General features: G+C 37.3%; 1 protein-coding gene across 1 annotated transcript in view; it reads left to right on the top strand.

The window, feature by feature from the left end:
- Nucleotides 1-23,745, top strand: part of VWA8 (von Willebrand factor A domain containing 8) — a 367,424-nt gene that overhangs the window by 181,507 nt on the left and 162,172 nt on the right. The window contains exons 22-26 of the mRNA XM_070471177.1: nucleotides 2,968-3,043; nucleotides 4,969-5,104; nucleotides 7,661-7,780; nucleotides 10,479-10,684; nucleotides 12,443-12,594. Coding sequence (XP_070327278.1) covers nucleotides 2,968-3,043; nucleotides 4,969-5,104; nucleotides 7,661-7,780; nucleotides 10,479-10,684; nucleotides 12,443-12,594 — 690 coding nt within the window. The remainder of the gene's footprint in view (nucleotides 1-2,967; nucleotides 3,044-4,968; nucleotides 5,105-7,660; nucleotides 7,781-10,478; nucleotides 10,685-12,442; nucleotides 12,595-23,745) is intronic.

Below are 23,745 nucleotides of genomic sequence, written 5' to 3'. Positions count from 1 at the left end.
ATTAGCAAAGACGCAGGAATGGATTGTGCTTGCTCTCCAGTGGCCAATTTGCTGTCCTTATTTTGATAAAAACTTGGTCTTTATTCAATCTAATCACTTTTATTGCATCTGGAATCATTTTAAATTACTATTGAAGCATTAATAACTCCAACTTAAATAAACTTTAAAGTCACAGAGTTAAAATAAGACTAGAGTTTAGCACCATGTTTCTTTGAGTAGCCTCTTTATCAACACAGGCTTTAACTGATGGACAACTTCAGTTTGTAAACTGGTAAGTGAGAACAATTGGTGCTAACATAAATGTCAGCAATTAGCTGAACATTCTAATTAATTCCTCAAGCATTGCTGGTAACTGTTATGTCCTGGAGAGATGTCTCTTTATTAAACTGTAGGCTAACTGGGATGGGGAATACATGTAAATCCATGGCTAATTCATTTCAATGTATAACAAAAACTACTGTAATGATGTAAAGTAATTAGCCTCCAACTAACAAAAAAATAAATAAATAAATAAATAAATAAATAAATAAAATAAAATAAAAAAAATAAACTGTAGGCTAAAAACTGTTACTAAGATGTGTTTTTTTTCCCCCAGTATTGTTGAAATTTTGACTGTACTTCAGCTTTTATGAGCTTATATTTCAAAACTGTTCTTGAGAGGAACAAATCATAATAGAATTGAAACTGTATCGAATAAAATATTCTCTTAGGGTCACTGATTATTTGTGTGGAGAATTACTATGATGCTCCTAAAACTAAAGGAATGATTTTAGTCAAATATTTCCTGAAAAAGAATCATTATATTGTCTTTAAAAGTCAATTTATACGCTCTTCTCTCATGGCTTCCCTGGTGGCTCAGCTGGTAAAGAATCCACCTGCAATGCAGGAGACCTGGGCTCGATCCCTGGGTTGGGGAAATCCCCTGGAGAAGGGAAGGGCTACCAGCTCCAGTATTCTGGCCTGGAGAATTCCATGGACTGTATAGTCCATGGGGTATCAAAGAATTGGACACCACTGAGCAACTCTCACTTTCACTCATATGCTACTTGCGACAGTAGTCATCATTTACTGAGTTGAAATTTATAATATGGTAAGATGCCTTGAAAAACAAGCTTTTAAAAAATACACATTTATACATTTCTGGTTGCAGTGGTTCTCCTTTGCTGCGGTCTGTGGCCTTCTCATTGAAGTGGCTTCCCTTGTTGCCGAACACCGGCTGTAGGTGTGCCGGCTTCAGTCGTTGCAGTGTGTGGGCTCAGGGCTTGAAGCTCACAAGTTGTAAAGCGTGAGCTCAGAAGTTGTGACACCCAAGCCTAGCTGCTCCGCGGCATGTGGAATCTTCCTGGACCAGGGATTAAACCTGTGTTCCCTGTATTAGCGGGTGGATTCTAATCCACTGGGCCACCAGGGAAATTCAAGCTTTTTTTGTTGTAGTATTAAGTGCTATGCGGAAGATACTGAGTTATTTTCTACTCATATATAATAAGGAACTGACATATAAGCCAACCTGTTTTTTTAATTGAATATCACTTTACATATTTTGCTAGCCTTTGCTTTTCCTTTGACATGTAAGACAAAGGACCAATAATAAGAATGGAACAAAACCACTTTTTCTCTCTAAGTTGCTCTTTCTCATTGCCTACTCCACTGAAAGCCATGTTTCTCATATGTATTTATCCTTATCCCTTGTCCCTTTTAAGAATCACCTGATTTGTGCTTGTTCCCTCAAACCTATGTTTTTTATTTCTACCACAAGTCTTTTGAGAAGTCTAATTTACCAGATTGTATGCTCTCAGAATTAACGTGTTATAGAACAAATTCATTTGCCTTTTTAAACTTGTAATTCACCTTTAATTTCCTGTTCTTAATCTGCTATGAAGCACCATAATTATTAAAGTAATGACTGAATTTCGTTTCTACTGATAATGATATAAGAGTTCCTTTTTCCATTTCGGTGCTGGGAGGTGTCATGTTGTTGCCCATTAAATACGTGACAGCTGAGGTGAGAAATTGACTATATTGCTATAAAAATCTGTGTGAACACATCTCTTTCTTTTCCTCACCCACCCTTCTGTATTGCCAGAATATGAAGAGTGAATTTGTGATATTAACTAAATTCTGTTATTTGTTTAAAACCCAAAAATGTATTTTTTTTTTTTTTTTTTAGCAGGAGATAGTAAAAGTGTACCCTACAGTAAACTTAGGAGATCCAGGAATACAAAAAATAAGATATATGACTCTTGTGTTTTATTCTGGATCAAATGTCATTTTATTTCTTTACTAACTATAACATTTTGAGCAAGAAGATTCATAGGTGATGTGAACTTCATATCTTATCATGTGTGGAGTTGGATAACATCTAGGTAGCTCACTGTTAATACTTTTGAAAATCCTGATCTAAAGGAAAGTCAGGTAGACAGTAGTAGGTAGACTTAAGAAAATGAAATGAATTGCCGTAGTCCCAGCAGAAATGTTCCCAATCCCGTGTCTGCTGGAGTGAGGTAAAGTGGTCCTGCGTGATGGCCGGTTGGGCCACGAAGTGTAATTCACAGACTCTCTTTAATCAGGCTCATCAGCATGCCAGTAATCACCAAACTCATCATCAGGTTATTTTTAAATAATATAAATATTGTATAAGTAATGCAAATATTTATTTTCAATTTCTCCTTTTCATCTTCAGGGGGCGATTTTAAAGAGTAAAATGGTCATAGGGAAATTACTGGGAAATGGAGAAGTAAAGAGCCTGGATAATTTGTAAACTTGGGGTAATTCCCAAGCCTTTATAACTTATATCAACATCTACAAAACACTGTTGCTAAGTGGAATTTCATTTGCTTTTTTATTCGTCTTGGGAGAAGCTGGATGGTGAACTAAAGGAAGAAAAAGAGAAATGCTCTCGTGTTTTATTCGAGATCAAATGTCATTTTATTTCTTTACTAACTATAAAATCTGTTGGTTTAACTTTAGGGACACCACAGTCCAAACACTTACTCTTCAGCCTTCTGTTAAAGATGGACTTATTGTATATGAAGACTCACCTTTGGTTAGTAATGCAGTTATATGAATATTCTCAACTCTGTTCTTTGAATGATAATTATATTTCAGCCTTTGAGGGGAAGAAATATCCCATTGATTCCAATATGTTTCAGTCTTAACTAGAAAACACTCATTCATATGTCATTTGGAGAGTGGATATTTAAATGCAAATTACTGGGAAAATAACATGTTTTCTTATTCTGTTCCTCTCTCCAGAGAGAGATTTAGGGAATGATAGAAATACTCTAATGATAACTTTTCCATTCCAGAACTTTCAAAAAGGAAAAAAAGTTTGCTGTTGTTTTCAGATGTGCAGACTTTGAAATTAGATAATGCTTCTGGAATGTTTTTTAAAATGATTTTAATGAGTAAAATACTAGCCTAACATTTTGGACAGCTGGGAAGATCATTCCTTATCTTCTCACATAAGAGCCCCACCCCCCAAAAAAAATCCTGTTCTGCCAGGCATGTCTTTCTGTGTAGATAACTGCTCTCCAGCAATGACACAGATAAGCCATCATGACAACTCTGGGGTCCAGACCCCGGTGATGGGCATCTTCAGGACCTCCTGTCTGAGTCCTTCCAGACTGGACTGACTCTCTGAACAGAGATGTGAAGGCTGGAGCTGGGGGTAGAAGCTATATGTTGTCCCTCTTTTTTTTTAAATTCAGATTATTTTTACCCTAAAGTTAAAAAGAAAAATTCTTATTCATATTTTTAGAATACGAAATAAGATATTTGTGGTAGAGAGAATCACTTATTTCTCAATCTGTGTTTCTTTAAAATTATTTGCCAAAATCATGTAATGAGAAAAGTTTATGATATGCTCCATTTTATGTTATGAGCTGTTTCTTACTATTTAAAAAAAATAATCCCTGTGTTTACATTGAAGTTCATTGAGTATCTCCTATCCAGTCTTTTTAAATGTTTTTAAGAGTTTTTCCTAGCTTTTTTCCTATCTTTTCATCTGATTTACTCAGTCATCCAAGACCTGAACTCTCTTATTTTTCCTTTTACCTCTTCCCGTCTAATTAGTTGCCAAGGCTATAGAATACACCTCTGAATATTTCTTCAGATAATATAATGCTTTTTATTTCCATTTTTTACCCATGCCCTCTTCCCTAAAATAAGATCCTCACATCACTTTTTTTAATCAAGTTTTTATGATATTCCCCCTCTATTCTATTCTGCATATTTCTGCAAGATTAAAGGCACTGACTTGTAGCTCTAAACTTGTTATCATGTCTGAACTCATAAATCTTTAACTCTTCCTGTTATTTAATGAGACAAAGCACACTTGCAGTCAAGTTTTTATTAGTCAAGACCTGATCTGCACTTTCAGATCCTTTTCTTTCTTTTCTTACGTTTAACCTCTGCATCAGCCAAGATAGACTGTTCATATTCACTCTTCCCTCAGTAGGGTGCAGATTTTTCTTGAGTTTGACCATTGATTCTCTTTGTCTTGACTGCCCGTTTCTCCACTATACATACTGATCTCTTAAAACTGTGCAGTCTTTTAAGGCTACCACAAGCGCAGTGTTCTGATATCCAGTATTGATGATCACAATCATTCCTCTTTGCCCCCACAGCCCTTTAACTTCTCTATTTGATATGTCAATACTTGTTTTAATTATCCCCTTCCTGGGGGTGTAAAATGTGAACATTGCCAACATAGGGCTAATTAGGATGCTGCAAGAAAATAAAGTGATTACTGCAGAGTTCGCAGTTCAGTAACTATGAGAAGCTTTTGGTGGAGATCCATAAATACTGTTTCCAACTCTGCTACAGACATTTTTTGTGATTTTATATTTATAGCTTGCAGAACACCATCTATTACAAATCCAAAGCAATGAGTGATGTAATTTTTAGAACGTTTGCTTTCATTTTTTTTGTTTGTTTGTTTTGTTTACAATAAATGTTCTGTCTTCAAAGGTTAAAGCAGTAAAATTGGGTCATGTTCTGGTAGTAGATGAGGCAGACAAGGCTCCAACAAATGTCACCTGTATTTTAAAGACTCTGGTAGAAAATGGAGAAATGATTCTAGCAGATGGACGACGCATTGTTGCAAGTGAGTATAAAAAAGCAACTTTTCTTTCAATGTGCACTTTTTACCTCTGTTGTATCAGATCACACACTTAGCCGGCTGCTTATCTACAAATAACAAGCATAAATTCAGTATAAGTCAAGTTGTCTGTATTGATAATTATTAATAAAAATCAATATGTCTGAATCTAACTTTGTCAGTTTCACTTCCTAATAGCCGGAGAGCATCTTTGAAAATTTCAAGAGTAGCTTTAGGACAAATCAGCTTCATATTTTTTCTACTCTGAGAATACAAACATATAATCCCTTTTATACTTATGTCTCAATTATTTGTGTACAATTTATTTTCTTTCATTATTATCTGGAATTTTTAAAGCTCTACCATGTTTTTATTACTTATAATGTTAAAATCAATGTTATTATTAGCTCAGTATAATTAGAAAAAAATTGCTGGGCATTTAACATCAGTTATATATATATATATATGTATGCATATATATTACACACACACACACACACACTCACACAACATACACACTTGCCTCAGAAAGAAGTTACTGTACTTTGGAGTACCTTCTTTTTATTTTTGTGGTTGTTAGGGAAAATGTAGATAGATAAATCTCATAAGTCTGTTTAACCCATAGGAAAAAATTGCGTAGTGCAATGTGAGAACATTTTCTAGTTTTTAATTTTTGTGTGATGAAAAGACTTGAAGATCTTTAACTAGCCACTGAAATATAGGCAATAGCAAGGTAGCCAAACAAATTGGGACTAATGACTGAAATTTTCAATATTCAAAAAGTAGGTACAGAAGAGTCTATAAAATGTACAAGTCCATCACCACAGAGATTTCTTCTTGGACATTGTCATTGCAAGACTGCTGCGTCTAAACCTAGGAAACTTAGCACTAATAAAAGTATTCTGAGACTGCAGTTTCACAATGAGTATAGGAAAAAGTGAGAATTTGAGTTAAACAGCCTGATAACTATCGTTTAGAAAATCATTCAGACTCTCAAGATTTGAATGCTGCCTGCCCTTTTCAGAGGCATTATAAGGACAGTGAAATAGAAAGCAAGAAAGAACTACTGGAATAAACTTGTGATTAAACAGAGACAGTCTCCTGGTAGCCCTTTACATTTTTTAGATATATTTTTGAAAGATAATCTAGAAGCAAAGGAGTCATCATCATAATTTTTAAATTCAAGTTTGATTGTAGACGACATTTTAAGCACAAGAGCAGCTGAAGCTCTTTTGAAAATAGTTTCATAAAGCATCATTTCCATGCCTATGTTTTTCGTTTTCTTTGCTTTTTTTAAGTTTTCGTGTTTTATTGCCATTTTTATGTTAGTTAACTAATTAAATTTTTCATGTGACCACATACCCTTGTTATTTACCACTACTAAAATAAATGAAGATCAAATGTTAAAACTAATGGTGTTATCAGTACATGAATCTATGGCACATTGAAAGGTTACTTTTTGTTATCATCAAGAAGTATGGGTATAACTTCTTACAGACTCATCTCAATAAAACTCCAGGTACTTCACATCTGTGAAAAGAAGAGAAGCAAAACACAAAGGAGAAAAGGAAAGATATACCCATTTGAATGCAGAGTTCCAGAGAATAGCAAGGAGAGATAAGAAAGCCTTCCTCAGTGATCAGTGCAAAGAAATAGAGGAAAATAATAGAATGGGAAAGACTAGAGATCTCTTTTAGAAAATTAGAGATACAAAGGAAACATTTCATGCAAAGGTGGGCTCAATAAAGGACAGAAATAGTATGGACCTAACAGAAGCAGAAGATGTTAAGAAGAGGTGGCAAGAATACACAAAAGAACTGTACAAAAAAGATCTTCATGACCCAGATAATCGTGATGGTGTGATCACTCACCTAGAGCCAGACATCCTGGAATGCAAAGTCAAGTGGGCCTTAGGAAGCATCACTACGAACAAAGCTAGTGGAGGTGATGGAATTCTAGTTGAATTATTTCAAATCCTAAAAGATGATGCTGTGAAAGTGCTGCACTCAATATGCCAGCAAATCTGGAAAACTCAGCAGTGGCCACAGGACAGGAAAAGGTCAGTTTTCATTCCAGTCCCAAAGAAAGGCAATGCCAAAGAATGCACAAACTACTGCACCATTGCACTCATCTCACATGCTAGTAAAGTAATGCTTAAAATTCTCCAAACCAGGCTTCAACAATACGTGAACCATGAATTTCCACATGTTCAAGCTGGATTTAGAAAAGGCAGAGGAACCAGAGAACAAATTGCCAACATCCTCTGGACCATCAAAAAAGTAATAGAGTTCCAGAAAAACATCTACTTCTGTTTTATTGACTATGCCAAAGCCTTTGACTATGTGGATCACAATAAACTGTGGAAAATTCTTCAAGTGATGGGAATACCAGACCACCTGACCAGATTTGTTAGAGTTGTTTTACAACCCTCTAGTTATAAAACTATATGACTGCTTATGTGATTTTAAAAGCTCTAACTTGATGTTGAATTTATAACTTGATATTGAATTGATATTGAATTACTGAATATCAGTAAAGAATAAATTGAAATTTTTTTTTCAGATGCTGCACTAGTCAATGGAAGAGAAAATGTTGTAGTGATTCATCCTGATTTTAGAATGATTGTTCTGGCCAACAGACCTGGATTTCCTTTCCTAGGCAATGATTTCTTCGGTACCTTAGGTAAAAACTATAATAATAATAATAACCAAAACAATAGCAATAACAATAATAATGTCATCTTAGTAACAATGTATATTGGCTGTCACTGAATGTTCCTGACTAATTGCTCCCATGTGCTCTCAGCATCACAACCATTTTGTGAGAGTATTTTTATCCCCATTTTACAGGAAGAGAATGTCTGATATTTGGAGAGATTATTTTTCTAGGGTCACTCAGATAATAAGTGTTAGAACTTGGGTTCATGTCTAAGACTATAGATTGTCTTAGAGTAGAACACAGATTAAGAAGGGTTTTTAGTGTTTGGTATTCATCACATCCCCCTAACTATGAAAAGGTTTGAGGCCAGCCCTGAGGAGACTGACTCACGTTGATTGGAGAGGCCCTGGGATAAACTGGATCATCAGGAACCTTTAAGAAGAACTTCTCTTCTCTGTGACAAGTAGCTCATTCTGAATACTCAACGTGAAGCATTCCATACTCAACGTGAAGCAGGCTCAGTCTCCTAGTAGGATTTTTGATCTGGCGATTCCACATCAAGGAATTTATCCAAGGAAATTCCCTGTGCAATGCTTTATGTACAAGGATAGGCAATATAGCATTGTTTATAGTTGCAGAAGTAAAAGGAAACAACCCAAATGTACATCCTAATGGGACTGAATGGAGAAATTCTATTATATCCACTCAGTAGATTACCATGCAGTTGTTTAAAAAAAAGTGGAGCATGAGTTTACATGCTGATACCAAAGAACAAAAAGATTCCTAGAAATGTATTAAGTGAAACAATAAGAACAGTTTGTGTAGTAGTCTGCCATTTGAATTAATAGAAAATAAAAGGCAAGAGGGATGCGTGTACACGAATATGCTCAACATGCGCAGCGTTTCCCCGGACGAGTCTCCCACATCCCCTGACCTCACTGGCCTTGCTTCCTGCCCTGCTCCGTGCTGCTGTCCCGTCGCTCACGCTCTTCCAGCCTCTCTGCCCGCTGCCCCTTCTCTGAACTTGGCAGCTGTGCTTGCCTAGGGTCTTGGCATTAGCTGTGCCTGCCGTGCTCCTCCATCACATACCTGCATTTGTCTAGTTGTCACCTTCTCCGTGAGGCCCACCTGTCTGACGTCCCCCGCCATCACCATTCCTCAAGTACTGTACTGTGCTGTTCTTTTTTCCTTAAAACATACAATTTCTAACATTTGCAATTATTGTTTATTGCCTCCCTACGCCAGAATCTGAACTCCATGAGGACAGGAGGTTGTGTGTTTTTGATCACAGGAGGTCTATAAAGTACATAGAGTATTACTTGGCACATAGAAGGAATTTAATCATTATTCGCTGAGTGAACGAATAAGGGGTCGATTATAGCTTTATATTAGTGTTGCATTTGCTTTTCACCAAAAAAAAGGCCAAAGCTGTATTTCATGTTTGTATTTGAATGAGTTTAACCTATGAGATACAAGCTTGAAGTTATCATGGTTGCATTTTATTCAGTTGCTTTCATGAATATATGATAATAATAAAAGAATGATTTGAGTCATTCCTGGGCCAAAGTAAGTTCTAAATATCCTTCCTTTCTCAAATGAACATATTAAATAATGCAAATCTATTTACTCTAACTTCCTTTGGTCCCTGTCCTTTGGATTATAAATCAAAATTATGTGAACTTTTATTTGAGAAATTTCTCTCTCTTGAGCATAGATTATATTTTTCTAGTATATTCTCAGTTGTCTAAATTATGGGTGAAATATTTTGTTTCCAGTTCCTTTTCCTTGATTTTTACTTAGATATTATCTCTGCATGTTTACTTCTCTGAAACCAACTTATAAAGTGTATTCTAGCAATCTGAACAAGGTATAAATTGTTTAGAGAGTGATGATACTAATTTCCCCATTTTTAGTATACATAAAAAGGGCACGCATATATGTATATAATCTCTGAAGATATTTACCATGTGTTATAAAGTTAAAAGTGTAATCTCAGAACCACATGAGTATTTTCCAGTTAATAGAAAAAGACTAAATTATCAAAACTATGTATGTTTGTATGTATGCATACAATGGAGTAGGACATGGCAACCCACTCCAGTTGCCTGGAGAATCACATGGACAGAGGAGCCTGGCGGGCTACAGTCCATAGGGTCATTAAGAGTCAGACATGACTGAGTGATTTATATATATATATATATATATATATATATATGTGTGTGTGTGTGTGTGTGTGTGTGTGTGTGTATGCATTTAAAAATACTAGCAAGACAAATATTGTAAGGCAATCATGACTCAATTAAAAATAAATAAATATTAAATACTGACAGGTATGAAAAAATGAATACACTGAACTGTGAACCCTGGGTGCCTGTGGGGGAAGGAGTGGGATTGGCAGAAGTTCATAGGGACTTCTCTTTCTGTTCTTTGTGCTTGAATATCTACCAGTGAGATTATATCCAAGTATCATATAATTTTTAACAGAAATAAATCTATGTAGAATAAACCACACATCACTCAGTCTCATTTGCTTTTGCTTTAGTCATTTGCTTTTTTCTGTATACCTATTGTTGGACAGGCTTTCTATGCAGTTTTACACATTTAAAAATAGAAGTGCTTTGGAGAGCAACCCATGGCTCTTTCATTGATCATTCTGTATTTGCTATGTCCTTATAAGGGGTTAGTTGCATACTGAATGTGAATCTTTTTTTTTTTCTCATAGGTGATATTTTTAGCTGCCATGCAGTGGATAATCCCAAACCCTACTCAGAACTCAAGATGCTCAGGCAATACGGCCCAGATGTGCCTGAGCCCATCCTTCAGAAGCTCGTCGCTGCCTTTGGAGAGCTGAGGAATTTAGCTGACCAGGGTATTATTAACTACCCTTATTCTACCAGAGAGGTTGTCAACATAGTCAAGCATTTGCAGGTATGGCACCTGCCTGTATGTAAAAGTTTATAAGAAGTCATCAATCTTGGTTTTTTTAGATTTTTGTTTGTTTGTTTTTTGCCTAATTTATACCAAGTCTTTCCATTTCTCTTTAATACTGATTCATACTGAAGTAATGTCACTCAGTCGTGTCCGACTCTTTGAGACCCCATGGACTATAGCCCACCAGGCTCTTCCGTCCATGGAATTTTCCAGGCAAGAATACTGGAGTGGGTTGCCATTTCCTTCTCCAGGAGATCTTCCCGACCCAGGGATTGAACCCGGGTCTCCCCCATTGTAGGCAGATGCTTTACTGTCTGAGCCACCAGGAAGGATTAATTTATACCAAGTCTTTCCATTTCTCTTTAATACTGATTCAGGTGATATAGTATGAAACGTCTGTAATCCAAATGAACATGTTCTGTTAACCTTTGAATTGACTTTGTCAAGGTTCCATGCCATGGCTATTACCAAGGAGCTAGGAAATTTGGTGGAGGTTTTCTGGGGGGTGTGGGAAGATAGGAGAGTGAGACAGAGGGAAGCTTTACTACAATTTGACTTTATACAACAAGCATATATGGTCTCTGAGTGAAAATATTTTCATTTTGAAAATGAAAGCCTTGAAGATAAAAAACTGACTGGAAACTATTAGTATTGATGACATACCTGTAAATATTGTGAGAAAGTTATGTTGGATGGAGCAAGTGGGCAAGAGAATGAAATTCCTTATAGCCATCTATGATGCATAGTTCACCTTGGAGGGCTTCCCTGATAGCTCAGTTGGTAAAGAATCTGCCTGCAATGCAGGAGGCCCTGGTTCAGTTCCTGGGTTGGGAAGATCCCCTGGAGAAGGGAAAGGCTACCCACTCCTGTATTTTGGCCTGGAGAATTCCATGGACTGTATAGTCCATGGGATCGCAAGGAGTCAGACAGGACTGAGCGACTTTCACTTTCACTTTTCACCTTGGTAAAGAAGACAAAAAGCCTGTGTAGATTCTGCTTTTGTAACAAATGATGGTTTCCAAGCAAACAGTCATAACCTAATGAACGCTTGACCTCTGAAAACCTAGACGGGAAAATAGAAAGCTTTGTTCTGCCTGTAAAACCATGGCAAGTCCAGCTGAGATCCCAGCCCTAGAGAGAATCAAGACAGAGGCAGTGAATGACCTAGAGGACCCCACCAGTGTGGAGTCAGCTGTCTGTAACACTCATTTTATTTAAGTAGCATTTTTAAATTTGGTCCATCTAGTTGTTTAGTCGCTAAGTCATGTCTGACTCTTTTGTGACCCCATGGCCTGTAGCCCAATGGAATTCTCTAGGCAAGAATACTGGAACGGGTTGCCATCTCCTCCTCCAGGGGATCTTCCCAATCCAGGGATTGAGCTTGCGTCTCCCACACTGCAGGCAGACTCTTTACAACTGAGCCACCAGGGAAGCTCAGCACTCACTTTAAAGGCAGGAGATTTCAGAAAGTGGTGAAAGGCACCAAACCCCAGGATGTGGGTGCTGATTTAACATTTGAGAGAAAATACTGTTCCCCCTCAAATTCTGATATTTATTGAAAAAGAAAAGTATTAAGTCATCAGGGCAAACATTAAAAGAGAAAAGCATTCCTCCTATCTGTTTATCTGCCAAGTCTAGTAGAAAAGGTCTAGTGAAGTTTGTTCAATCATTATTGTTCTGTCAGTTTGGGAAATCTTTATAATACTGTGTATTTTATCACATGGTAATAAGTGAAAAATTTTTTTTTTAATACAGAAATTTCCCACTGAAGGTCTGTCCAGTGTGGTTAGGAACGTGTTTGACTTTGATTCCTACAACGACGACATGAGGGAGATTTTGATTAACACTTTGCACAAATACGGAATACCAATCGGAGCAAAAACATCCAATGTGCGGCTGGCGAAGGAGTAAGGCAAATCACTCTTGATAAAGTACTCTTGAGTGTAACTGTTCTGATTCTGAAATGCTGATCATTCTGAGTCTACTGTTATACTCGACTAAACTGACTTGGTGTGGAAATTACTTTTCCATGAGTAAGCTCTTCAAGTATATGGTGCTATTGGCTGGCTGGATTTTGGTTAAATAGCATTATTTATAGATCTGTAAATTGAGAACTTCAGTTATTCCTAATGTCCCATGAGTAGATGTAATGTAATCAAATAAAGGGAAATATTTGTTTCTTTAACAGTCTCTGTCCTTTTGTTGAATTCCTATGATACTCATTTTTTCCTACCCTAGTACAGAATCATTGTACAAACATGCAAACTACATGAAGAGATAATATATATTTAGTTAAGATGTTATTTCTGTCATCATGTATTTTTCTGTTACAGTTTTCAGTTTTCTAAATTTATAAATTAACTTGAAATTTGGGGATTACTTATTTTAGTCTGACAGATGAAAGAGGCAGGGAAAATAAGTGGGTTTTGTTTCATGTGGGCTACTTGCCTGCTTTTTATTTTGTAATTATAGGCTACATACTTAACAAAGAATCTTAACAAGTATGATATTGTTGACCAGAAAGATAATTGAGAGTGTTTATTAGTAGGATAATTAAGTCAGTGCAAATTCATAAGAAAGCAGTTTTAAATATGCATAACTTATTGATAATGCATCTAATGTTGTATTTGTCTGTAAGGAAATCCATTATCATAAATTCCCAAGGGACAAAAATTACTTTTTATTTAACTTCGGTCTCATATAGGGGGAACTCTCTGCCTTCCTTAGGAAAAGACTGTTGTATATAATGATTAGTTCAGCTACATATATTTATTCTAAGTGCTTACATCATCAGTATTTATTCTCTGAAGTTATTATAAAACTTGTTAGAATATATGCCAATAAAAATAAATTGTTAAGACTTTAACAATTTTTCAAAGATTTCTTAAGAAGAAACAAATATTTCCCTTTAGTGGTAAAAGAGCAAGATAGAGTTATGTTAGAAATTTGTCAGTGAGTTGATTTATATTATTAATAAGTTAGTAAATTTCTTTTTGATAAGAGTGATTTGATGTTATTGCTAATATATACACTTTGCTGTGGAATACTGTTTTGCTGATTGATTAGGAATATTTATGGGCATTTTGAAACCAGTTTGGTGATTTAATGGGTATAACTTATCTCCTACGTTAGAGAGTTCAAGAAATGTCTTTAATGTGTGCGCTTCTGTTAGTACTCATGTTGTTTTGCATCCTTTTTATAAATTTTATCTTGAGTTTCAATTGGAAATATGATGGTTTTTAATTTGTTTTACCATTAACAAATTTATATGCAGTTTTAGCTTCATGGAAACCAGGCTTGTGATTTTAAAATAACTTTTTTTCTACTCTGTACAACTTGAAATAAAATTTAAATTGTGTATTAGCTGGTAAGATCAATCAAAAGAAAACTGTTGGCTATTTAAGTTTCTAAGGAAGACAGATACAGTGATTTAACTTATTCATTACTGTTTCCAGTTCTATACTAAAAAATTCTTGCCATGGCTTGTTCATTGTTGCCATAGTGAGTTAATTCCAACTCTTTTTTTAAATACTTACTTATGAGTGGAAGAAAAAGTGCATTGAGCCTGGAAACAAGATGGTCATGCCTGAGACCGGCATGGAGAGAACTAATGGTCTGCCCACTGCATGTAGCTAAGAATAGACATATAGCAGATGTGGGGGAAGTGTGAATTTTCCTTTGGAGTGGAGATAATAGCGGACTACAGTTTGCACATTCAAAGCACATTTTCATCACCTGTAAATTGCAATGGCTTGAGCAGCTCAAAGTTAGTGATGTTATTTTATTAGTGAAATCCACAGGTTCCATACGTCTTATTTCTATCAAATTATCAGTCCTGTACTTTGAGAGGGTAGCATGGTGAGGTGAACAAAGCAGTGTCCTGGGAATTCAGCAGTTAATGACATGTTCACTGTGCATGTCTGGGTTAGACATGAAGAAACAGATTTTACCCTGTTTGTAAAATGAGAGCATTGTGCTGTAACATAACCATATAACTTATCACCTAATCAAGACACTTTTTAGAATGAAAGGACACTATTAATAATAAGTCTGTAAAAAGAGATGTAGAATAAGACTGTTCTAGTGAGACCGCAGTATATTTTCATCTTTAGAAGGTTAGTAAGGTTTCTTCTTATTCTAACACCCTTTGCATTTTAATATAATTTTAATTTCTCTCATCTGCAAAAACAAAAACAAATTAAAAAGAAGTAATACTTAACACTTTCTGTTTCTCTCCTCAAGTAGCACACTAATAATAGTAATCACATAGACCTCTGAAAGTTCCAAGTTGTCCCCATGCAGTCTTATGATTTGCTTTGACTTTTCTAGACCTGTGGCTAAACTTTATACTTCACTAATTGCTGTTGGTTGGTGCTGTTGTTCAGTCGCTAAGTCATGTCCAGCTCTTTGCGACCCCATGGACTGTAGCCTGCCAGGCTCCTCTGTCCACGGGTTTTCCAGGCAAGAATACTGGAGTGAGTTGCCATTTCCTTCACCAAGGGATCTTCCCGAACCAGGGATCGAACCTGTGCCTCCTGCATCAGCAGGCAGGTTCTTTACCACTGAGCCATACTTCAGGGAAGCCCATACTTCTCCAGGCCTTTTGCTAAATCAGTTCTTTGAGGCTGCTCCTGCTCATCTCTGGAGATCCTGTGTTAGTGAAGAAGATTCACATTGGATTTCTGTCCCTAAGGAAGAAGAACCAAGTGTTTTAATTGCTATTAATGTCCTTTTGCCCTGAATGAAAAATTATTGCTATAGCCTGTTAATTTTCTTGTTGTCTAATTCAATCTTTATTCAATAGGAAAAAAAAAATTGCATTGAACCCAGAATAAGATGGTCACGTTCACACGCAAGATAGGGATGAAAAAATAACTGATGATGAGTATAAGTGTATAAGTAAGAAGAGATGTAAGACAAATGTTGTAGAAGAGGAAAGCTTTCCCGTGGGGCAGAGGTGATGCTGGTCCCCTGCTTATTCTGTATAAACAGTCTTCCGCAGCTACCTTCCTCCTCAACTGAAATCAGAATATACTGTTGGCTGTTCGGTGATGCTCTTCGGTAAAATTCCTGAGATCTTGTCATTTTCTCTTTCATTCTCCTGAAGAGTACAGTGAGATGGTACCTGTCTCATTCATAGGTCTCTGTACAGTTTTTTTTCTTTTTTTCTCCACTGGAGTATAATTCCTTTACAATGTTGTGATACTTCTCTGTACATTTTTAAAAGGCCTAGTGTGATATTAGGAGATGAACATGATTTAACTTATTTACTAAACTTGTGCTAAACCTGGTACTTGTAGGCTGTCATACTGGGTAGTTATTTTACCTTGCTTGATTAAGCCATAATGCAGCCATAATTAAGCCATAATGCAGCTCTTTTTTCCTATCTAAACACATTCCACATCTCAATACTGGGATCAGAACTGGCTACCTAGGTCCCTGTGCAACACACACACTAGGACTTCTTGTAGTTTTTCTGTTATTTCCTTTTAAGTTTCTAATACATGGGAAAGGATATGCCAGAGAGATGGCGAACATAATAAGCACACTGGGAGAAATTTAGGCAGAAATAGGAGGATTTGGCTTAAATTCCGAGCTCTTAAAAAAGTAACCTGAGCTCTTGAGTTTCTGAGCTCTTGAGTTTCAAATGTCATTATTGGGGGAAAAAATACACACACACACACATACATATATATGCATGCATGCTCAGTCAGTGTTTGACTCTTTTCAACCCCACCAGGCTCCTCTGTCCATGGGACTTCTCAGGCAAGAATACTGGAGTGGGTTATCATTTCCTTCTCCAGGGGATCTTCCCAAACCAGGGATCAGACAGTCTCTCTGGGATTGGCAGGCGGATTCTTTACCACTTGAGCCACCTGGGAAGCCCAGTACATATGTATAATTAGGTTCAAACATCCAACCAAATGCGTATAGATTATCTGCTATAGTAGGTATAGATCTACATTTCAAAGCAAAGTTTGCTTGTTTTACCCTCAAATAAGCATGTTTTGTTTTTTTTTTTTTAATTCTAGAATAAACATACTGCTAGCACATTAGCTCTTCCAAATTTAAAACTGTTTCAGAGTAACTTGCGAACTATGACATACTCAGGAAACATTTGTTTTAAAGGGAGAAAAAGTCCTTTTTTTCTGTACATTCATTTTCAAGAGACTTATACAATATTTCATCTTAATAAAGGTAATATTATCATTGTATTTTATAGATAAAGAATTTGAGGAACAGAGAGGTTACCTCACTTACCTAAGGTTAGGAATCTGATCAGAAGCAGAACTGTAATATGCACAATTTTAATTCCAGTTTTAAAGATGAATATAAGCAGATCCATGTGCATGTGTAGGCAGTTTCTAAATCAGAATTATTCTTTGCATACTGAAAATCACCAATAGTTTTGTTTCAAAAGCATCATAGAAAATCAACTTGGAAATCATTGACCATGATGTCATACATGTAATACATATTCCTATTCTTCAGAGAGTTGTGACAGACTTAGATTTGGGGGATTTAGCCATATTTCACAATGTTGAAAAGCAAGTTGATATAGACTTTTGGCACAACAAAATCATTTTAAAGACCTCTTCATCCCCAGTTAAGCTTTCCTCTTTTTTTTTTCCTCTTAATAGTGAAAGATCATGAAGTAAAACACAAGGTAATTCATTCAGAAAAATAAAAACTCTAGAAAACTTTGACTACCATATAGAAGAAGCAGACTAGCCATCATTCTTCCTGATTTGGAACACAAAAGGAATTTGCTAAGTCTTCTCAAACATCGTAGGCATTTTTACATAAATCAAATATACAAAGACATTATTTCCACCCACTGGATTTAACTTAGTGTGTTTATCTCTCCCTGTCTTCCGTAGGAGAGACACCTATCTGTAAAATATTTAAATGCTCCTTCTTCTTGATTCACACTCTTTGCCCTCAACCCTATTGATTTCTTTTTAAAATGCTGCTTATTTTGTGAATCCAGTTTCTTTTTTTTCCCAAAAAATATTTGTTGCTTATTTGTTACTGGCAAAGCATCTACAGTCCATCAGTCATTAATTTTATCAGCAAATAGAATAGAAAATTTGAAGAAATGTATAAGCTTTTATATGTAGGATTTCTCCATGATGTATACCTACTAAATGAAGAATGATGTCCCATTTATTTTTAAAATAAATTAGCAAAAAGAAAATTAAAACACTAATAATTCCACCATCCAGAAACAATTATTATTTAATCCTTCTAGATCTTTTCATAGGGTTCTATGTGTTATTTCAACTGAGAAATATTTCTTTACAGTTTTTTTGTCCTGAGTTTTTCTTCTTAATAAAAGAGACATGACCCTGAAAGGAGATCCTTTTTAAAACACTTAATTCCCAATCTTCTTTGTTGAAAAGAAATATATCTATAATAGATTAGATTCTAGCATGTATACACTCCTCCCACAATCCCACTTTTTTCTCCTTCCCTCTTGATCCTTGAGTTTTTAGACTTTAAGTATTTATTCTAAACATAATGAACAGATTCATAAAGCATATAAGTTGCTTTAAGCTAGGCATTTCTCTGGCATTTCAACAAAAGTAAGGAATAAACACATTAATACCAACACTTTGTGTCTTTATGCATATGTTTAAATGTCATTATCCTTTACAGACTCATAAAAATGCTGTTGCTAGCCAGACTGCACATCTAAAAATGACTGCTATGTGTGACTGCACTTTTAAAGTGCCCCATAGCTGGTAAAGAAGCCCCATTGGAATCTTGAAATTACTCCTCTGATGTCCTGTTGATGTCTGTATTCTCTCTCTGCTTTCAAATGCTTTATTAAAAACTTTTTAACTTCACTTTTTCAGGTGTAATAAGGTAACTTTGAATTAACTCAGTCTAAGATGATATTAGCCAATACTTTTTATTAAATTTATTTAATAGGTTCACATTTTAAATAATTTAAAAACACGGTGGTAGCTGTTGATAGTAGTTGCCTTTGAGAGAGGCTCTGGAAAGGAAAAGGAAAGCCTTACTTTCTGTCCTAATGTGTATTAGTTCCTATAGTTTATTTTTTAAATGTCCCCAAACTCTGGGCCCTGGAATTTTCTCATTTGTTTTCTTATTTAAATAAAATAAAAATGTTAAAGATTTATTCTGAAATTGCTGTTTCTTGGGACCATGGCCTCCAGTACAGCAAAGCTTACCCTGCGCTGCTTTGCCTGCCCTGAGGGTGTAACACTGACACCCTTACCAATGACAAATGAGAAATCAAGTTAATCAGGCATTTCTGTAGCAGTTCAACATAACATAAGTAAGTCTATGCATTGGTAGGGACTCCCCCAGGGGCTCAGCAGTAAAAGAATCTGCCTGCCAGTGCAGAGTCGCAGGAGATGCAGGTTTGATCCGGGGGTCGGGAGGATCCCCTGGAGGAGGGCATGGCAACCCACTCCAGTATTCTTTCCTGGAGAATCCCATGGACACATGCGCTGGAGGGCTGCAGTTCATGGGATTGCAAAGAATCAGACACGACTAAAGCAACTTAAGTTTATTCTATGTGGACTCCTTTACTTAACACTACCATCCTCAAAATCACACTTAATAATCTAGTTAGCTTTAGCCGAATAATTATCAGTCATTCTGTATATGTGCGTCGCTTCCAAGTCATTACAAATTAAAGAGAGTTGGCTTCCATCTCCAGGCCAGCAGCCCCTGTGTCAAAGGTGGAGTGGATTCCTCAGGGGAAAGGTAGGGTGTACTTTCTGTAGACCGGCCTCAGACAGATCTGGACAAACCTTGCTGGGGAGGTACTTAAGGGATCCAGACTTAAATACTGGACTAAATAACCTTTAATGTCCCTCAAGCTCATAGATTCTCTGGCTCACTGCCCCAGTTGAGTTGGAAAGCTGAACAAGTAGTCACTCTTTCCCTTGTGTCAGCAGCCCTTCACTACTTTCTCAGCCAGTCTCACAGCACGTGTTCATAGAACTCCCAGTGAAGGTCGCTGCGGCTGTTTTCCTGTTTGTTGTAAGAGATGTTGATGTCTCATTGCAGTGTGTGTTACAGGATCATGTTTCGTATTGATCTTTCTCTTTAGAGCAGTGCCAGGTGTGCATATTTCAGACAGAACAGCTTCATCTATACTGAATGTCTCTTAAAAGGGTATCTGTCTCGATGAAGACATACACCTGTATCTATCTTCTTCCACATGAAGACTTATCCTGTGTAACTGAAACATCAATGTGGCTGCTTCTTCTCTGACCAAGACTAACTACAGGTCCTTCCAAGTACTGAAAGTGTTAGTCATTCGGTCGTGTCTGACTCTTTGCAACCCCATGGTCTGTAGCCCACCATACTCCCCTGTCCATGGAATTCTCCGGGCAAGAATACTGGAGTGGGTTGCCATTCCCTTCTCCAGGGTATCTCCCTGACCCAAACCTGGGTCTCCGGCATTGCAGGCAGATGCTTTACTGTCTGAGCCACCAGGAAGCCCCAGATACCGGGAGACATCAAAAAGAACATCCCCATCCAGCGTTCTCTCTAGAGTAATCTCATTAGGTTTATTTTTGACTATAAGAATGGTTATCAGTTTACTGTTTATCCCATTAAATTAAAAGACTCTCAGTGTTTTGTGCTTCTCCTTCTATTTTCCAAACTATTATATGCTATAGCATAATTTTCCTTTTAAACAGTTAGTTTTTACAAATGAGTTCATTGTATTGATCACGAAGTTCTAAGGTATGCAGTTCTACTCTTTGTGATGATTTACTTTCACTTTGTAAAAGAGCTCTTTAGTTTCCAAAAATAATAAGATTCACATGATGACGTCTGAGATGAGGTGGTCGGATGGCATCACTGACTCAGTGGACGTGAGTTCGAGCAGCCTCCGGGAGACAGGAAGGGCAGGGAAGCCTGGAGCACTGCAGTTGCTGCAGGGGCCACAAAGACTGAACATGACTTAGCAACTGAATAAACAGTGACATCTCAGAACTATCATAAGCTGAAGGTGGTGTTGGGCTTTACAGTTTCACAGTCCTTGCCCTTATTCTCTTGGTATTTTTTGAAGTAGCTTCACAGTCATTTTACTAAAACTTGCTTTCAGTTCCTTTATGGGGGTGCAGAGAAAATTTTAAAATATAGCCAATCTACATAGAAATTGTCAAGATGTATGAATCTTCTGCAATACTCATCTTCGACAGTCTCACAGAATTATCCTTGATCCTTTAGGCATTTGTAAATGATCTCTGTCACCTGGCTGGGTAGAAATCCCGAATCCCAATCAACTGGTAACTCTTTCAAATATACTTTCATCCTTTGTTGAGAGGTAGGTAGTCAAGATTCCGTGAGGATGATCTGCTGTGGTGGTTCGCAACTTGCCATCAAGATGAGACACAAGTCGGTGAAGCTGTTGTAATGTAACCAAGCATTCATTCATTTGGGCTTCCTGGTGGCTCAGCAGTAACCAATCCACCTGCAGTGGAGGAGCCGAAGGAGATGTCATCGGGAAGAGCCCCTAGAGCAGGACCTGGCTAGCCACTCCAGTGTTCTTGCCTGGAGAATCACATGGACAGAGGAGACTGGTGGACTGCAGTCCATAGAGTGGCAAAAAGCCAAACCCGACTAAAGCAACTTAGCACGCAGCATGCAGGCATTCATTCATTTAGCAAACACGATTGAACATTTGAAAAGTGAAAATGTTGGTCGCTCAGTCATGTCCAACTCTTTACGACCCCATGGACTGCCAGTATAGGAGACGCAAGAGACTCCAGTTCCATCCCTGGGTCAGGAAGATCCCCTGGAATAGGAAATTGCAAACCTGCTCCAGTACTCTTGCCTGGAAAATTCCATGGACAGAGGAGCCTGTCGGGCTACAGTCCATGGGCCCCAAAGTGTCAGACAGGACTGAGTGACTAAACAAACACAGCCATTGAACATTTGCATGGTAAACACTAAATAAGGAGTCAAAACTCTAAAGGAGAAGAAGGCTCAGAATCTGCCTTCAAGGAGACCATTATAATCTGGGAAGCACTCAGGTAAAGAGTGCCTTGTGTTCTGACAAGAGAGAGCGAAGAGGTAGGGTTGCTGCCCTCTGCCCCAGGGGAGATTCAAGGACAGTCACCAGGCTAAATCTTTATAGGGTGAATAGGTGTTCTCCAGGCTAATAAAGGAGAAGAAAGAACTTCAAGCAGAGACAGTTTTACAGGGCATGCTGCATGGTGAGACTAAAAGAGGAGAGTCAAGGGAACCGTAGAAGAATTTGAAGCCAGAGAGTAACATGGTCTGATTCATAAATTAGAAAGACCCCTTTATGTTTTCTAAAGATAAGAAACTGAGAGGCAATGATACTGAAGCAGGAAGACCTACCTACTGGGAAGCAACTGCGATAATTCCAATGATGAACAGTGAGAGCTTATGTTGTGGCAGTGGGACTAAAAAAGAGGGACATGGGATGAGAGGTTTCCATAGCAGAATTGATGAATTCTAAGTGGCAGAGATTCAAGTGAGTAAGATGTAAGCCTTACTTTCAATGAATTAGCAATCTTGAGAAAACATGTAAACTCTCAACCTTATTATGCAATGTTATATTCAAGTTCTGCATTCACAGTAGGGTTTCTCGTCCTATGAGTCCTCTTTGTGGGAAATAATAGTAGTTTGGGGTTTTTTTGCTTGTTTTCTGGGAAAATTTCCAACTGGGAGAGTTTCAGCCCCAGTCATTGTTGATGTGAATAACTAGAAAAAGAATTTAAGATTCAAAAATACTAAGATGTGGTTGGTAAAGCAGATGGCAGGAAAAAAGAAGTTTTTGCAGTGAAATTTGAAGAGAGTTGAGGGAAAGGAAACTCAATGCCCAGACCTGTAGTCTCACAACTTCTGTGAAGAGGAAGAAAGAAAGAGATGTGTAGAGCTTTGTGACTGCATCTGCTTTAGCATGGAGTGACCCTGGGCAGCAGGGCTGACACTACAGTGTCAGCCTGGATAGGGGGAGCTATCTGAGAAGTGTTAGCCAAGGAAGACAAGTTGCCTCAAATCTCTTTTTCATCTCATGCATCCAAATGATTTTTCATTTCTGTGACCACAGCAGGAACTCAGTGGCAGAGGTGCACAAATCTTAAGTTGTAAAGTGAAAACCATAATGTTTAAATGCAGAGTCAGACAATGAAAGGAAAAACACATGTAATATTCATGTACACATCATTTGCAGCAAAGCAAAATTTATTTCCTAGCAACATGCAAGACTGAGGGAAGGGAAATTCAGAAGTTTCTTGCAAACAAGGGAGGCTCACTGGGTTCAGTAGGACCCATTGTTACTAGTCTAAAGTGTTTAAGCTGGCGTTGGTGTTTTCATTATGTAGAGTGTTGACTTTTTATTTTAGAAAGGATAAATATTTGCAAGGGACTTCATAGATTCACTTCTGACCATGCTCTCTAAAACAGTTATTCTTTATCAGGCCTTAAATTTGAAAACTGCAGATACTACAGAACTCTATCCTAAGAGTTTCTAAGAGTTCCATATGTACAGATTTCCATGGAAACCCAGAAGAGCAAGAGATTCATTCTGCCCAGAAAGAAATGTAGGAGAAGGATGCAAGAGGGAGTGACATTTGAACTGGGCTTTAAGACGTGAGAAAGATTTCATCAAAGAGGCAACAGCAGAAAGGAGTTCTGGGCTGAGGTAAAAACCTCATGGAAGCGTGAAAATGCAGAGTATGTGGAAGAACAGCAAGTAGCAATTCACAGTACCTAAGGCATATGCTCCAGTATTCTGGCCTGGAGAATCCCATGGACTACACAGGACACGACTGAGCGACTTTCACTTCACTTCACCCAAGGCATATGCTGGCTGGAGAGTGAGAGGAAGGGTCAGAACCAAAGGTGGAAATGTTTGTCAGGGTTATTCTGTTAAAGGTTCCATTAAACTCAATTGGATAGTCCAACTTACTTTTTGCCAAATGTGAGATTTAAAACATTGGGAACAAGCGAGGCCCTCTAAAATTGGAGTTGTTCTTTTTCTTCTCAAAGATGGTGATAATTGGTGAGTTTTTGTGAGCTGGTGGAACTACCCTGAA

Source organism: Odocoileus virginianus, chromosome 8, assembly GCF_023699985.2.
Source record: "Odocoileus virginianus isolate 20LAN1187 ecotype Illinois chromosome 8, Ovbor_1.2, whole genome shotgun sequence".
Classification (NCBI taxonomy): domain Eukaryota; kingdom Metazoa; phylum Chordata; class Mammalia; order Artiodactyla; family Cervidae; genus Odocoileus; species Odocoileus virginianus.
The sequence above is the reverse complement of the archived record's forward strand: the minus strand, read 5'-3'. Positions and strand labels throughout refer to the sequence as shown.